Genomic DNA, 16594 nt, shown 5'->3' with positions numbered 1-16594 from the left:
TTTTTCTGTTAAATCACTATACCCTTTCTTGTCAAACCATTATTGACTTGCCGCAAAAGACCGACACTGTCAAAAACCAACATTACGACACTCTTCGATCGCCTTCTCACCTTGCAATGTCAGATAAACGAGCAGGGTCATTGACCGACAATGGCAGTTCCAGCCATGACTCCAAACAAGAATTACCGGTGCCCATTCACCCTGACGATGCTAGAGACAAGGTGTTCACTGCTATCATGAAAGCGTTACTCAAACTGGGCAACAAGCCTAGTTCACCAAAAGAACTTGCCAACGTGATTATGAAGTACAAATATGCAACATTGGGGTAAGTATAGAGATATCGATACACGTTGTAGACGCGTTATGGATCAACTCACATATGATCACGAATAGGGGTGCTACACCATTTGCTACAGTCTCGTCTCGTATTTCTCAGCATTTCAAACGTGCGGCTGCTCACAATCCACCACGACCACCTTTATTGGCAAAGCACTATGATGAACGCCATTCACGCAAAATCAACTATTCTCTTGCAACAGAGCCACCATCATCTGGTAACGACGCGCTATTATCTGATACATCTTTATCCTCTGAGGATGAATCAGCAATGACACCAGCATCATCACGGCCATCCCATCATCAATCTCCTGCAAGTTCTATTACTACAGCTACAACAACAACAACGACAACTACACCACCCACCACGCGTTCCACTCGAAATAGGACAAGGCGACAACGTCAATTGGAAGAGGAGGAAGAGGAAGAACAACGACAACGCAACAACAAACGAATGCGACATCATCATTTCGAGCATCATCATTATCCTCATCCATCCATGTTACCATTATCACCTGTAACTCCAAGCTCATCATCGTCATCATCCTCTTCGGGAAGTTTCTCGTCCTACTCACCATCATCCTCCGCCGCTGTTGTCGACAAACAAAAGATGGATTTGCCACAAACGATCCCACCTGTATCACCACCCACGTTGATGGATCTATCGGATGAAGAAAGTGAAGCAGAATATTCGGATTATCATGAAGAAATGCTTAAAGGAGATGACATGTTGGCTGATGTGGATACTTCATCCATGCGTCGTCCATCACTGGTTAGCTCACGTCGTCCAAGCATTGCTCAAGTTACGGTCTCCGACAACTATAATCCACGTAACAACTCAATATCATCCTCATCCTCTTCATCGAGACGACCCTCTTTCAATCACAATGGTGGTGATGATCTATGGGACGCTACAAATTATGAACACGATTTCAGCTCGGTCTTTTTATCCGATGATGCTACAGCGTCGCCTTTCAATATTGGTGCTCCCGAGTCGATTTCTGTCGCTGAGCTTGAAGCATACTTTAATGGCAACAATGGTAACAACAACAGCAACAGCAACAATAACAACAACAACCATTATCATCTACCAGCATCATCATCATCACCTTCATCCTCTACTACTGGTTCATCAAGGTCGACGTCTTCTCGAAAGAGCTTTTCAGCATTGATGGGATCTAAAGAGACGTCGCTATTACAACGAGCATTGCTCGCTAGTACGGCAGCTGCTCGTGGCATGGCTGATACAGCTTCCACAACATCAGCGACAATGGATCAACCTGAGGAGGAGTTTGAGGAACAACAACAACCTGCACGACCGCGGAGAAAATCATGGCCAGAGGAAGGTGCCACATCTGGTGCATCATTATTCAGTGACGAAGATGAACAAGTATACACCACACCACCTTCCAATGTGGATGAAATGAAGGATGAACCATTACCTGCAAAGAATGAGGATGATGATGAACAACAACAACCTCGATCCCAGCAGACGCGACGACAATCAACTCAATGGCCAACACCGAAAAAGGATGATTCATACAACATTCAGAAAAAGACACTTGGTGCATTGGAATGCTATCAGCTTGATTTGATCAAGGAGGATACCAAAGTGTTACGATTCATTGCTTCCACGGATGGTGCAACTGAACACGTGGCGTTGCGTACACGACATGCTGCTGATCATGCCAAGGATCGAAAGAACAGTCAACACTTTTATTTGGGTGAAGGGTATGTCAACGCGACTCAAATGCGAAAGGTGGCTCGATCAACTCTTGGCAAAGGCCATTTTGATGCAGCATCCGAATCCAGTGAAGGAAAAGTCGTTGTAACACTCACAAAAGGACCTATGGATTGTCGAGGAACATGGTAAAGTATCCTATTTCATAGTCAGCCTTTGCATATACATTTGCTAACAAACAACAAATGAAATAGGGTTCCACTGAGCCGAGCACGTGAATTATTGTCCGAATTCAAGTTGGATGAATGCCAAGGTCTCGTAAAGCTGTTGAGTGATGATCCATTGGATGAACAAGAGAATCAAGTACCACCCGTTACCATGGCAACGGATCCTCCCCCAGGTAACAAACGAGATAGCTTATCATCATCATCAACATGACCAACAATCTTTCAACGTAGACAATCAAGCTTTATCTTGCACTACGGATGATGATCCCATTGATGATGAAGCATTTGTCAAGTTTGAGGATGATGATGATAAAAGGATCACCGATTCGACCAACACTGTGACCAACATTGATTCATTTGTTGCACCCAACATCCCTGCATTACCACTCAAAGCCGATATCAAGCCCGAACCCAATGGCAGCATTGATCTTTTGAAGGCACTGAATCTCCAAGATGGCTCACCAGAACACCAAACATCATCGATGCCTGATATGACAAAATTGCTTACAACATACTTGCAGTCTTTGAGCTCCACGAACAACTTGACGGTGGAATTTAAAGCAGCATTGTCACGATTTCCAGCACTCGAGGCATTATTACGCAAAGATACAACATCATTGGGTACCGAGAATGATCATGTAAATACATCTACGACAACAACTACAACAACAGAGCACGTGGTGCATACGACGACCCCCACCAATCCCAGCATGTACATAACGGTTGTCGACAATATTGCAGTTTGTGTTGCGGTGCTGGCACCCACTGAGACTGTACCTGAATGCCGTATTATGCGACGTTTGGACACCAATTATATTAATGGCACCATTCTTTTGACCGCTGGCGGTATCGAGACTGAAAGTGAACGAAGCATGATTCTCAGCTTTGAAATGGATCGACGTCGTGTTCCTAAGCAGAAAAGTGGACTATATGGAACGTGGATTCCACTACGACGGGCACAAGAATTGGCTGTCACTCACTCTATCCAACATCGTCTTGGCGTATTCCTAAGTGACAATATTGAAAAGTTCTTTCCTTCACCGTTACCAATCACCATCACACGTCGATCACCTTCCACAACAACAAAGGCCGACAATCACTCCTCCCTTGCATTACAAGCATTACGCAACCCCAATAAGCATCATCCTACTACTACGCCATCACCATCACCATTGACCACATCAGCTACTCAAATCCATCAGCTGCTGTTATCACACAACTCAAGGCAATTGGCTGAATACGCGCAAAAGGCACCATTACTTGGCACATTTGATGACTATGATGATAAACGCAAAGTGTCTGTGATTGATAGTGCCTCGGTGGCATCAAGAATGGCGCTAGCATCCAAAAGGAAAAAGAAGCAGCAACGTACGCGTAAACGACCAGAGGATGATGGAAGTGATGTGGATATTGTCAACAGCGGATCTGAAGCGGATGATGATGACGATGACGATGATGGTGGTGAGACTGATACGGATCATGATGTGGAAGAAGTGAGACGACGAAAGAAACGGATGCGTGATGCTGCCATTGAAGCCATGGAAAGCGGTAGTTCTATGGATTTGGAGGAATTATTACGGCGAGCCAGTAGTCCTATTATGGGTGGTAACCATCGCAACAACAACCACAGCCACAACATGGATCCAAGATTAATATCAGCAGCAGCAGCTCATGAAAAGATGCGATCCAAGGTGACAAGTGCTCGTCGACGACCTCAAATGCAAAGTGGTGGTGGTGGTGGTGGAAAGATTGCGCCTTCCAAAATGAAAAGATCAGCTACTTGGAGTGGAAGCATGAGCAGCCCGCCGCTACGTGTCGTTGTGCCAAACAAAAGGCCGCTGCAACCTACAAAGAAACAGAACGGGGTCACACGGCCTAGCAAATTGCGCAATAGCAGCATCAGCAGTGACGATGACAATCGCGTTGTGGAACATGCGCCAACAACGCCAACAACATCTACAGCTGTTTCCTCTAACAAAAACAACAACAACAACATGACATCAACCACCCTTTCTACTACTACTACAACAACAACAACCAACGAAGCCACATTGACAACCATCAAGGAAGATGAAGAAGACGAAGATGAGGAGATTGATATTGGTGGAAGTGATCGTGATGATGACCTACGATAAACCCAAAAATGTTACATAATGCACTTGTATAGTTTACATATTATTTTACTTTTGTTGAAACAATGCACATGTCCTTCCCTTCATGGTAATTTATGTTTATTGCATGTTTTCTTCTTCCAAGCGTTTCATGTGTTGCATCCCCTGAGCGACTTTAAAGATTGCGTTGTCCTAATTCGTCTTCGTATCAAGGGCACCCTTTTCTTTCCTTTCTCCCTCTCTTTTTCTTTGCAATGTTACAGCGATCGCTGTGGGGTTTAGCGTTCCTTGGTTTCTTCATTACATTGGGTGCAAGTGTACCACTTCCTGGTGCACCTGGTACACGTGCAGTGCAAGATCAATTCAATGCCAATGGAATTTGGAACCGCACGTATGGTCCATCCGAGCCACAACAACTTCATATGGCATGGATGCCGGATGGCAAAAACTGCCGTATTCAATTTGCCACATTCGTACCTCTTGACAATGCCCTGTTGCAATATTGGTTGGAGGGCGATCGAGACTTTTCAGCAATGATGGTTAGCCGTGTTGAGGTACAAAAGAAAAAATGCCACGATGATGATACGCTTGCATGTTTGTGTATTGATGCTGACAGAATGTTCCATCTATTATTAGGGATGGGCGTTCATTGATGGTGGAGAAGAAAATCGTACCATCTACCTGCATAACCTCGAAACAAGGCATTTAGTTCCCGGCATGATCTACAAGTATCAAGTGGGTGCTGTACGAGATGATACAACCACGTGGTCCGAAATCTATACATTCCATACGCCATCCACCGATGATTCCTTTGAATTCATTGCGACAGCTGATATGGTACATACGAAATGAGAGTTCTTTGTGGCACTTTTTGTGATCTGATAAGCGCTTTGTTTGTTTATTGCTACAGGGCACTTCCAACGCAGTATCAATGCCCAATCTATTACGCATGGCAAATTCACATAGATATGACTTCATTGCTTTTGCTGGAGGTAAGAATGAGATCACCGCCAAATCATGCATTATTTTGGTAATAACATTATTACACACAACAATAGATCAAGCATACGACATGGCTGATTTTGAAGGAACCAAGGGTGATGAATACATGAACTTTGTTCAAGACATTTATGCAACCATCCCTGTGATGACGGCCTTGGGTAATCACGAAGGTGCATACAACTTTTCTCACTACAAGAATCGATTCAGCATTGTGCCCTTTTCAGAATCCGATTTCCCGGATCCAACCATGTACTCATTTGATTACAAGTCGTTGCATTTGGTATCCTTTTCATCTGAAGTCTTTTTTGAAATGGGTTCCTATGACCAAATCCAGACTGCCTTAAAATGGCTCGATGACGACTTGACGCGTGCCAACTTGAATCGACATGAACGACCTTGGATCATTGTGATGGCACATCGACCCATGTATTGTTCTCCTGGAGAGCATGAAGATTGTACATGGAAAGCCGAAACGATGCGATTGGGACCCATGTATAATGGCAAACGCACTGGTGGTCTCGAAGCATTGCTGCTAAAACATCGCGTGGATATTTACTTGTGGTATGTTTATTTGCTTTGATACTACATCATGTACAAACATACAATCATGCTCATTTACAAATATACATACAGTGGGCATCGACATAACTATGAACGCACATATCCTGTAGCACATAATGAACGTATTGCAACATCCTATCGAGATGCCCCATCCTTTTTCCAATTGATTGTTGGTAACGCAGGCAATTTTCAAGGTGTCGACCCATTCCAAAATAACACTGTACCTTATGACGATTGGTCTGCATTACGCTACGAAGGTTATGGATTCTCCACAATTCGAGTATCGCCACGACAATTACTGGTCTCTCATCATGAAAGTCATCCAAAGAACGGAGCATTGGGACGCACGGTAGATCGACTTGTTGTGCGAAAGGCTCCACCCTTGCCATATCACGATCGAGGATGTGCTGAGTCCCTTGGTGGATCCATTTTCTGTACAATTGGCAATCATTAGTAGTAGTTAGTATGTGTGTAGATTGAAACCCGCTGCACTGCAGGGTGGGAGGCAAATAACAAATAAACAACATGTACATGTACTTGTGACAGGCAGAAACCAAAGAAAGGGTTGTGTAGTGTCTGTGGCACCAAGGTCAGCTGACCTTCATCCATAAAAGGCCAATTTATTTTTCTTTTTCTTTGTTCAGCTTATCAAAACTTATATGCAAGCGGACGTAGACGAATACGATCTCTCCACGGTTCTCAATCGAGACTCTTTTACACAACTAGTCGAATTTCGTCAATGCCCAATTGAAGGCCGATCCCTTGTCAACAAACAGCCATTAGCCCCTGGTGATATTGTCCTTGTTGAACGTCCTCATTTGCAGTACTTGCTCAACCCAACATGTCGATCGTCTATATCACCCCACTATACGAAGAAGCTTTGGCAATCGCTTGAAGAGATCCTCGATCCCTACGATGATGAGTTTATTCCTGGCATTCCAGCAGCCATGCTTGCCTATCTCAACCTTGATCACCCTGACGACGACTATGACTTTTTTTACTATCCTGATTTCAGCCATCCAACGGTTGACCTTGTTCGCCAAGTATGCCATGAAGCTACGGCCACATTACCCGAGTTTGCCAAGGTGGATGCTGATAGCATGAGTCGATTCATTCTCAAGATCTATGGCAATGCACATACAGTCTCCTTCCATCATGATCGTGGAAAGACAACCCATACACGACGCAAGCAACGCCGCGAGTATTATCGATCCAAATGGGGTGAATCGTACAGCTTTCAATATGATGATCTATCACGTCAACGTGGCATGATTTGCTTAATGAGCTGGGGAAGCAAGTTTGCTCATGCGTGCGCACCCAATTTATTCCTGCAATACGAACCAAAAGAGAACTGTATGGTGTTTCGCGCTGTTCGACATCTTGAACCTGGTACCGTGCTCTCGTTTTCATATTTGCCTGAAGATGACATGTCATTGGGTGGTCTCGTATGTGGCACAACCGCCATGCGCCGTGCCAAACTCGACAAGTTCAAGTTCTTTCATTGTCAATGCACTCGATGTACCAAGGAAGAAGGAGAGGAGAAACAAGAGGAGGATGTGGTATCCAAGCAAATGCAAGCAACCGTTCTAAAGTTGGCAGCCGTGGCCCATGGATTGCAAGAAGACCCCGAAGCTATCAGCATGATCGAGCCCTACTTGATTGAAGAATTGGGAGAGAACAATGTACCAAAGGATCATTGGGTCTATGGGATGGCTCAATCAGCACTCGCTGCATATCACCTTCGTATCTTTCCTACCATGTTTGGCAAGGGTTTGGCTGAAAGACTTGGTTTGATGGACAAAGGACTCGACGAGGCTGAAGCATACATCCAATATCTTCATCAACACATTTGGCCGGATAATCCAATGGCTGCCTTTTTCGCTGGATGGCGTGTATTGGAATTGGTTTTACCCAGAGATCATCCGCTAGTGGCATTGGTCAAGGAACACTGGATACCCCTTGTCCATCAAGTCTTTGAAAAGCGTCGCTCACCTGTTATCGATGATATGATTCAAAGAATAGGCAAGTAGACTATTATGTATATAATTATTCTGTAGATCGTACTAGAGATAGTAGAAGAGAAGGAAAAGAAAGGAATGTATTAAAACCGACAAGCAGCTTGAAAATGTGTGTGTCATTGTTGTAGCGAGATTTTAGATTGCATTGATTGTGTGTGGGGGGTGGTGATGTGGTACAAAGACTATGTTGGAGCGTGTTATATACTGCCATACGCAGTTGCATAGAAAAGGAGGCTTTGAGAAGAGAAAAGTGTTATGTATGTACGTGTGTGTGAGAGTGCTTTACAAATCATCCAAATCCATGGCACGACCAATACCGAGCTTGTTGATCATGGCGACATCGCCTACTGCTGATATGTCCATGTTGCCCTGTCCCCGTTCAAACTCATAAGCCATGACCAGTAATGGTGATGCTTGTTCTGGTTGTGGTCGTTGTTGTTGTTGATGAGACAAATCCCAAGGCTGTTCAAAGAATGCTGCAGTGGGGCCATATTTGATTTCCACATCTTCAAAGACCTGATGATGATATGATAGCTTAATACATCGGCTACTCATTTTACATTAGACGTCCTTACCTGGACAATACACAAGTTTTGGATGACAACATCAATTTCCTCGAATGTGTGTAATGACCGGATCCCTTTCATGAATTCACCAAAGAATTGATTGACATAGGCAAAGCTGTAAATGTATCGATCCTGGTTGAGACATAAGGCTTGCTGGATTTCCTTGGATTCAAGGACAACGTTGCCAAACGAGTAGATTGTGGTAGTGCATTCAATTGTCCGCCGATCACGAGATTCAAAGAAACAATTGTTGTTGAAGCAAAAATCAGGGATGTTAAGGTTGAGATCAAGGTGTGTCTTTGCATGCAGCACGATATTAGCTGGGTACTTTGCAACAATATCAGCTAATGGTCGACATTCAGTCTTCTCAATGACTCTGGATGCAGGTACGACCGATAGCCAATTGGGATAACAGTGTTGCATAACAGCAAGATGATGCGCCTGTGTGTTGGTTGGATCATACGGTAACACGTATTCAAGGTAGAAACAAATATACTTTGGCCACAAGACGAACGTTCCTTGATCCACCATCTCCTTTTCGAGGAAAGTGCTATTGTCCAGAGAAGCACATTGCGACACCTTTTTCATCTTTTCAGCATTAAATCGCTGCTTGACTTCTGTGGCTACCAGTGATTGCCGTTGTTGCTGTTGTTGTTGTTGCTGTTGCTGTTGTTGTTGTTGCTGTTCCTGTTGTAACTGAGTGCTGTCAAACACTTGTGACGTTGCTCGCTGTGTGGATGCACCTGCTGCTCCAACGGCTGTTGACATTAAATCGGCACCAAGCATAAAAGGATCCGTAAATGATAGTGGATCATCCAATGTAATATCAGCTGTGGGAAGTGTTTGTAAAGCATCACCAAAAAGCGGATGTTGAAGGGTGTTGCTATTCATTTGCAGGAAATCATTGTTGCCATGGGTACCAGTAACACCGCCAGCACTACCAGCGCCACCGCACAGCATATCAAAGACATAATCATGACAAGGTGAAGAGCTGCTGCTGAGGGATGAATCATCGCATGATGAAAAAGACTCTGATGAAGTAAGCCCACCAAGTGAAATGATGCTGTTGGTTGCCTGGTGAAAGGTATATTGTTGGTGTTGAGATGGACGACGTGATGAGCCTGTGTTATTGCTAGGCTGCTTTGCATTAGGTCTTGAAGACTTGCTTGGTCGTTGTTGTGATTGCTGTTGTGGTTTTTGTGTATCCTCCTCTGTATCTGCTGGTGCATCAGTCAGGAGTCGCATGACTACAAGAAGAGCTCAAGATTAGGTTTTGTCTTTTATGTCTATCAATCATCCAAAACTTACACTGTGGCTCTCCTTTTCTTGTATTCTTCAGCACTTGGATATGCGACGATACTTGCTTCCTCGTACGAATCTTGCCTGTTTTACGCTTAATGTAGTCTGAAATGAGCTCATTGCGACCTGCTCAAGTGCGTGAGTAAAAGCGAATACGATATGACAACACGTGATTTGCTTACCACATGGTTTGCCATTGACAAGGATCTTTCGTCTTCCAAGCTTGGGAATAGACTCCAGGGCTGTAAATCATTGACAAGAAAGGAAATGCATTAATGGCGGGTCAAGGGAAAAATAGGGGAGCGCACAAGTGAGTGGTCCAAGCACAATCCTCACCTTCAATAAACGCAGCTTCCACATCCGGTGGCCAAACTTGCTATTAATGGATATTCAATGTTGAGTTGATCATGTCGTACGAATGCACTCCAACACTATTTACCTCTTCTTTCTCCTTGCTGCCATGAGGCGAACAAGTAGTTGTGGTTGTTGTTGCTGTACTAGTAGTGGTGGTGGTAGATGTGGATGGCATCAAATGGTGGTCCTTTCTATGATATTGCCTGGATCGTTTATGATAGTGTTCCTTCTCGACCGAATTGAAACTCGACGAGGACGAGGTGGCAGACATAATCATATCGTCTTGTTGTTGGGGTGCGTTTTCAAAAATAAATTCTTGTTGGCTATCTGCAAGCATAATGCCCAATGATGTATTATCGAAATGATCAAAAAGAGTGTATGCGAATGGTTGTGTAAAGGAGAGACTAAAGAAGGAAAGGGAAGGGTCAAAAAGTATATGAAAAGTGAAAGAGATGTGAGTCTTGGAAAGAAAAAAAGATAAATGTTAGGCAAAGATAAAAGGGAAAAAAAGCCATGGTGGTGGCCTGGAATAATATAGTAAATATAGGCACCACACAGGGGTGATACCTCTTTTTCACCGATGTACCCTTTTACGTCCATGCACGTTTAACTGTTTGGCAAGCCTGAACAATGACCAAAGCAACCACATGGATGTTGTTGAACATGGAAATGGATGATGCTTTGGGGACAACGATGATATGTGTATGTATGTATGGGCGCATCACAATGGGACAAAACATGAATGGGACACTCGGTGTAATTTTCATTACTACTCCTACGTACGCACGTTCTCTCGTTTTTTGCTCTGTTCCCTGGATTAGTTGGTGTTGTGTTTTTGTGCGTTAGTGTATAGAGCGTGTGCTGCTAGTATTTGAATCACGTCCAGCGGGCTTTCTAGCTTGGAAGCTCTAATGAGCAGCAAGGGGCGAGGAAACAAAAAACACGACGATGATGGGGTTGCTAGGATACAGCGCCACCACATTCACAACATCAAAGCAAAGGAGCATAGATATGTATATGATGACTTTTTATCAACTGATCTGCAATCAACGCTGACGCCAGATCCCTGCTTTCTGTATGTGATGCCAATGCGGTGCGATAGGCGCTTCCTATGTGCATACACAATTACATCACACGTGATCCCTTGGCTTTTTTTCCATTTATGCAGCACATCCGTGTCATATTAAATTTCTTTTCCGTGACCCTCTATCACCCACCCACACACCACACTCTCTCGCTTAGCGCTCTATCCACTATAATGCAGGGACAAGTAAGGGCGCAACACGGTGAATATATACATACAGAACGTTTCCATGAATGCACTCCTCGTTATCACTACCATGTTGCGTTTCCTCTCTCTCTCTCTCTCCTCATGCACCAGTGCCAACCCCCTGTCATATCATCAAGTGGCGAGTGATGTATAGAAAAAGTTAACGATATTAGATACGATGATAATCAGGGAAGAAAAAAAGGGGGGAATAATATTCGATTGCGTGCGAGGGAAAGATTTGTATATTCAAAGCTGATGGCTAGGAGGGGTGAAACTGCTATGGCTTGAGCGTTGCTTTACAGCCCGAGAAACGTAATGTTTGACTAAATTTGCCTGATCTGCTCGTAGATCGTCCAAGAATTGATAAATGTCATCGCCCAATATTGATTGAAATTCGACAATAGACTCTACAGTTGATTTGCGTACGTGAATCATGGGATGGTTCATGCCCTATCGTCAAGAAAAATAGAAGGGTGAGAATAAAGAATCACAAAAGGCGAGTGTGTGATGATGACGATGATGAAACTCACCCTGATGAACACCATGGCACCACCTTGAGAAAGCCATTCGTCGACAAAGAATGTGTCGCTAACCTCCCTTACGCATTTACCCAAATATGTAAATGCTGTCCCCACGGGGTGATACCGCGATTGATTGTTCTGATCTTCCGATGACGGGGCTAGGATCAACCGATGTATGAGATAGGCGATCATCATGTCAAAAGCATTGTGTGGCTCCAATACGCTCAATAATGTATCCAGGGCATCCTCAGCACCCGTTGATACCTAATCATATATATGCCATGAGCCATGCGTTCACTTTTGTATGTTGACATACGTACCGAGGGATCATCATTGGCTCGCACAACCAATAATCTTTCAGTCAATCGTGCTTCTAGACTCATGCCTTGAGCATCCACCTTACGTTCGTAATACTTGAATAATCCCACTTGAGTAACCAGCAGCTGACGTATGAGATCCAAAACGGTAATCATCGATACTGTTTTGCTACAACCATGATCATTGCCGCCATCACCAAGGTAGATAAAGATGCCTTGCATGAGCTCCACAAAATTACCACCATTGTTATCAGCACCTGCCCACACCTCACTGTATGCTTCATTGGCACCACCTTGATCCCATGGTTGGATGATGGATGCTTCACGTGCCAAGCGCGCCAACTTACGGAAGGTCCCATTGTCAGCCGATGCCGATTTGAGCTTATCCACCATAGCATACAATGTCGCTGTCTTATCTTTGCCACCACGGCCTGCTGCTGCTACATTCGCCTCCGATCGCTTATTCTCGGCAAATACAGGCAAAGGATCATCCACTTGCTTGGGTGCAAAGTATGGAACATGTGTCATTGTGCCTTGAATACGACGAGGGGGTTTGTTGTTGTTGTTGTTGTTGCTTGTTTCAGTGCTGATGGTGGGTCGTGTGGCATGCTGATGTCTCGATGGTGGTAGTGGTGGTGTTGGTGATGTGGCTGAATCCAAGGATACAAGACCTGCTTCACTGCCCGAAACACTCGATCGATCATTAAGCGAATTAGGCGCAAAATCAATATTTCTCGAATGATCAAAGTCTTCATGGTGTAGTGATGAATTGTGTGCCATTAAGCCATTCAATCCTTGATGCTGACGATGGATATCATCGTGATGGTGAGTGAGTATTCCATTAATGGGAGCATCCGTACGTGGCATATCGTCTGCTTTGTGATTATTTGGAACGAGTGGATGTGCTGGTGTGTCATTGTGATACTACAACAATGAATGCATTCATACAATGAGCAAGAATATAATCAAACATCGACGCCAAAACTTACTGGTGCAGAAATAGGAATTGTAAGATCATCCATGTGCATTCCATTGGTGGTGGTGGTTGTCATGTCGGAGGCAGTATTGTAAGCTGAGGTTGTTGGTGTATCATGAGGAGGGGCATATGAAGTGGGAGATGGTCTACTTGGCTCTGGTGATGGCTCTGGTTCAGGAACAGATTCAGTGGGGTAAGGTGGTATGGGTGATTTAATGGGCTCTTCGGCTGCTGGGGTATCCGGCATCGATTCCATGACAGGTTGAGATGGTGGTGGTGGTGGTGGTGGTGCCACGGATGGAGAATGAGGCTCATGAGAAATAGGAGGTGGTGGAGGAGGTGAAGAAGTAACTTGTGAATCTAATTCCAGGGTGTCGTTGTCATGGTGATGGCGAGATGCTGTTTCATTATAAATGGTTGGCTGGGTAACTACTGGTGAAGTTGGGATCGTTTCATTGATGGGTGATTGCTGCGGTATCGAATTGGGTGTATCTTGTGTTGTTGCCGGGCTGGTATCAGTTGCCACTGGATCATGTGATGTAACAGATGCCATTTCCACTTCATCTTGAATAGGTTGTTGTTCTTCCAATTGTAGATCATCATCAACATCTGAGACTTGTTCTGGTTCATGATCAATCGGTGCTGCTTGACACACGTAATCAGGAATAGCTCGAATATGGATACCAAGCACTCGGCTGATCTTGTTGACTGTGGATGTGTCATACGCTGAAGCGGCAATCTCAAATAGCTTTTGGTTGACGAGACGTAAATGAGCAACAAGTGAAACCAAGGGTGTATGAACAATAGAACCAGGCGCTGATGTGCTGACAGGGGGTAACAATTTTGCTAGGCATTGTCGTACATGTGCATCCGAATCGAACCATGTTGAGGCCACGTTGTCAGGTACATCTCCAATCCATTCAGCTGCTGCTGCTAAATCGGCCTCCGATTCTTCATTGGTGTTGACATCCAAGCCAAGGATAGGCATAACCAACTCATCAAGCCATTCGAGATAGCGGCTGGTGAGTTTGCGACGTACAGCTGGTTGCCGCATTGGATCTTTCTTACCACCCATCATCATCATCATGTTGCTTGCTTGCCGTCTTAGCGATGGTGTACTTGAACCTAAGCCCCCAACTTCATCCACTGCGGCAAAGAGTCGTTCAGCAAGATCAGGATCATGTCGTCGTAAGAATATCTTGACCTTTTTGAAGGCTTGATTGGCGAATTCAAACTTGGTAATGTCATCTTCGGTCTTGAGAGAAACAGCATCTGCCGACGCATCCAAAATCAGCTTGGGTATATACTCGTCGAAAGGAACCAATTTCATCAATAGACCAGCCACTCCTTCCCATGAGGATAATGTCTCATACAAACGCACATTGTCTTCTTGAAACATCCCCCAAACAACCTCCTTCAACTTTGGACCATCGACTGCACCCGAAGAACTGTCAATATGGATACCCGAAAGATCATGAATGGTGCTGTAAGGATGACTAGCCAATTTGCGTGCCAACATGTGTAATCCATCACATCGCATTGATAAATCATCATGGGTCAACATGGACATGAGACTCAATTTGCGTTTGGCGCCGGATCCAATAGTCGACTTTTTCCGAGATAAGCCGGGTACACGTGTCTTTCGAGTGGCGTTTGTGGCGGGTGGTGGCGGAGGAGATGTGGGTGGTGCCATATAGGATGCATGAAGTTGTGATGGCACAGGTGGTGGTGATCCATAAGTTGAACGCATTAAATGGGGTGACGTGCTTCGAATGGATGGTGATGAAGCTCTTGGTGATATTGAACGAGTGATTGTTCGGGGTATGTCATGATGAGAATGCTGCTCGTTTGATGTACCAGATCCATTGGATGCACTGGATGAAGATGGCGATACAGAGTCATGCGCATCACCCATGTTGCGATGTGATCCTAGAGAGCTGCTCGAATTCGTTGGACTTCGTAGACCTCGTTGCTTTGATGCTGATGCAAGAGCTGCTGCTTTTGACTTTTCCAATGCTTTCCTTGCTGGCGGCTGTAAATTTTTGAGAATACTGCAGAAACAAGAATAAGAACAAATGATAAGACATCACTCTCCATCTCCAAGAGTAAAACCGTACTTTTCACCACGTTCTCTCCAATATTCCCAGAATATCCAAAACGCTTCTCGACAATTCTCTCTGACCGATGGTGTCGCATCATTTATACCCTTGGTGAGTATCTTGACCATGATCTCCGTGTTGCCGGATCGATCCATGATGGCTCGTGTATGATCTCGATGTGCGTGTGATTGAAGGATTGTTTTGACGTAGGTGATTGTAAAGTCGCGTGCCTGGTTGTTCTTTTCATTCATCGAAATAGCGAGCATATTCATGACCTTGTGATAATATGTTGCATGTCGTAAAAAGGTCGTCGTTGCTTTGAGAGATGCTGAAGCAATCACTTTTTTGGTTGTTGTTGAACATCGCACCAAACAATCTGCAAGTCGCTCATAGATGTAATGATCGATGGATCGTCCAAGATAAATGCCGATTTCTCCAACCAGTGTAAGAGCATTCAATGCAAGCGATGTACGTAAACTTTCCACCTTGGAGACAAACAAAATGGGATTAATTCCATAGCAACGTACTTGTTGTGTATGTTTGCACTTACAGCTTTGATAATGCCATCCACCATTTGTCGAAACCCGAGTAACAAGTTGTCATGGAACTTTTCATTCGAGTCTCCTCGTAAAATAGCTCGAAGGCGCGTAACCGACTTGTCTCTCGACTCCCAGTTGTGCTCTGTTTCCTTGTCTCGATATACTGCCAGCATGGAAGCGAAGTCAGCGTCCAGTTCCTTGGCGCTATGGAACTACAAATGAACTTTGTATATTAGATGGATATCACAATGTGGGTCATTGAAGGGGGGTGGTGTAGAAAAGTGTCACTGGATTCTGGAACCAAGGTCGCCAATCATCTTGCATAAAGCACGCCCATGGGAATGGTGGAAATGGTTTACCTGCACGGGTTCAATATCAGGCTCTCCCTTGTCTCTTAGTGTCATTAACGTGAACGATGGATAGAGTTGAAGGCCATAGATAGGAAGAAGGAAGAAGGGGCTCTCTATGTGACTGACCGGAGCTTACTCTCTTTAGTCTTCCCTTTCTCCTCACATGTGCAAACATACACACGCGCACACACACACATACACATACACAAAGGATACCGACAATGATCTTCCTGGTCATACTCTACATGCTTGAAAGTGCCCTTTTGTCATATAAATGCACGTTTGGAATAAACTTTCTTCGTCCATGCCATGATGCATCAGTGTAATGTGGGTCGATAGTATGAGTGGATATGGTACAATCTGCTAG

At 44.5% G+C, this 16594-nt stretch overlaps 5 protein-coding genes across 5 annotated transcripts; 3 read left to right on the top strand and 2 right to left on the bottom strand.

Moving 5' to 3' along the window:
- Nucleotides 1–116: 116 nt before the first annotated feature.
- Nucleotides 117–4379, top strand: O0I10_003671 (uncharacterized protein; the record flags this gene model as incomplete). The annotated part of the gene is made up of 4 exons (XM_058483738.1): nucleotides 117–325; nucleotides 394–2205; nucleotides 2272–2417; nucleotides 2476–4379. The coding sequence occupies 4 exons, from the start codon at nucleotides 117–119 to the stop codon at nucleotides 4377–4379; spliced, it is 4071 nt and encodes a 1356-aa protein (XP_058345536.1).
- A 230-nt stretch (nucleotides 4380–4609) lies between these two features.
- O0I10_003670 (uncharacterized protein) lies at nucleotides 4610–6372 on the top strand (the record flags this gene model as incomplete). The annotated part of the gene is made up of 5 exons (XM_058483737.1): nucleotides 4610–4909; nucleotides 4992–5192; nucleotides 5266–5347; nucleotides 5414–5918; nucleotides 5991–6372. The coding sequence occupies 5 exons, from the start codon at nucleotides 4610–4612 to the stop codon at nucleotides 6370–6372; spliced, it is 1470 nt and encodes a 489-aa protein (XP_058345535.1).
- A 205-nt stretch (nucleotides 6373–6577) lies between these two features.
- On the top strand, nucleotides 6578–7948 carry O0I10_003669 (uncharacterized protein; the record flags this gene model as incomplete). The annotated part of the gene is made up of 1 exon (XM_058483736.1): nucleotides 6578–7948. The coding sequence occupies one exon, from the start codon at nucleotides 6578–6580 to the stop codon at nucleotides 7946–7948; it is 1371 nt and encodes a 456-aa protein (XP_058345534.1).
- A 270-nt stretch (nucleotides 7949–8218) lies between these two features.
- Nucleotides 8219–10492, bottom strand: O0I10_003668 (uncharacterized protein; the record flags this gene model as incomplete). Its single annotated transcript, XM_058483735.1, has 6 exons — nucleotides 8219–8452; nucleotides 8512–9749; nucleotides 9811–9927; nucleotides 9984–10043; nucleotides 10138–10177; nucleotides 10241–10492. 6 exons carry the CDS (start codon nucleotides 10490–10492, stop codon nucleotides 8219–8221), a joined length of 1941 nt encoding a protein of 646 aa, XP_058345533.1.
- Nucleotides 10493–11671: 1179 nt separating this feature from the next.
- Nucleotides 11672–16281, bottom strand: O0I10_003667 (uncharacterized protein; the record flags this gene model as incomplete). The annotated part of the gene is made up of 7 exons (XM_058483734.1): nucleotides 11672–11875; nucleotides 11956–12210; nucleotides 12267–13187; nucleotides 13253–15290; nucleotides 15357–15823; nucleotides 15889–16089; nucleotides 16237–16281. 7 exons carry the CDS (start codon nucleotides 16279–16281, stop codon nucleotides 11672–11674), a joined length of 4131 nt encoding a protein of 1376 aa, XP_058345532.1.
- Nucleotides 16282–16594: the final 313 nt, after the last annotated feature.

This window comes from Lichtheimia ornata (assembly GCF_029851405.1).
Source record: "Lichtheimia ornata isolate CBS 291.66 chromosome Unknown scaffold00012, whole genome shotgun sequence".
NCBI classification, from domain to species: Eukaryota; Fungi; Mucoromycota; class Mucoromycetes; order Mucorales; family Lichtheimiaceae; genus Lichtheimia; species Lichtheimia ornata.
This window is presented reverse-complemented; position numbering and strand designations above follow the sequence as displayed.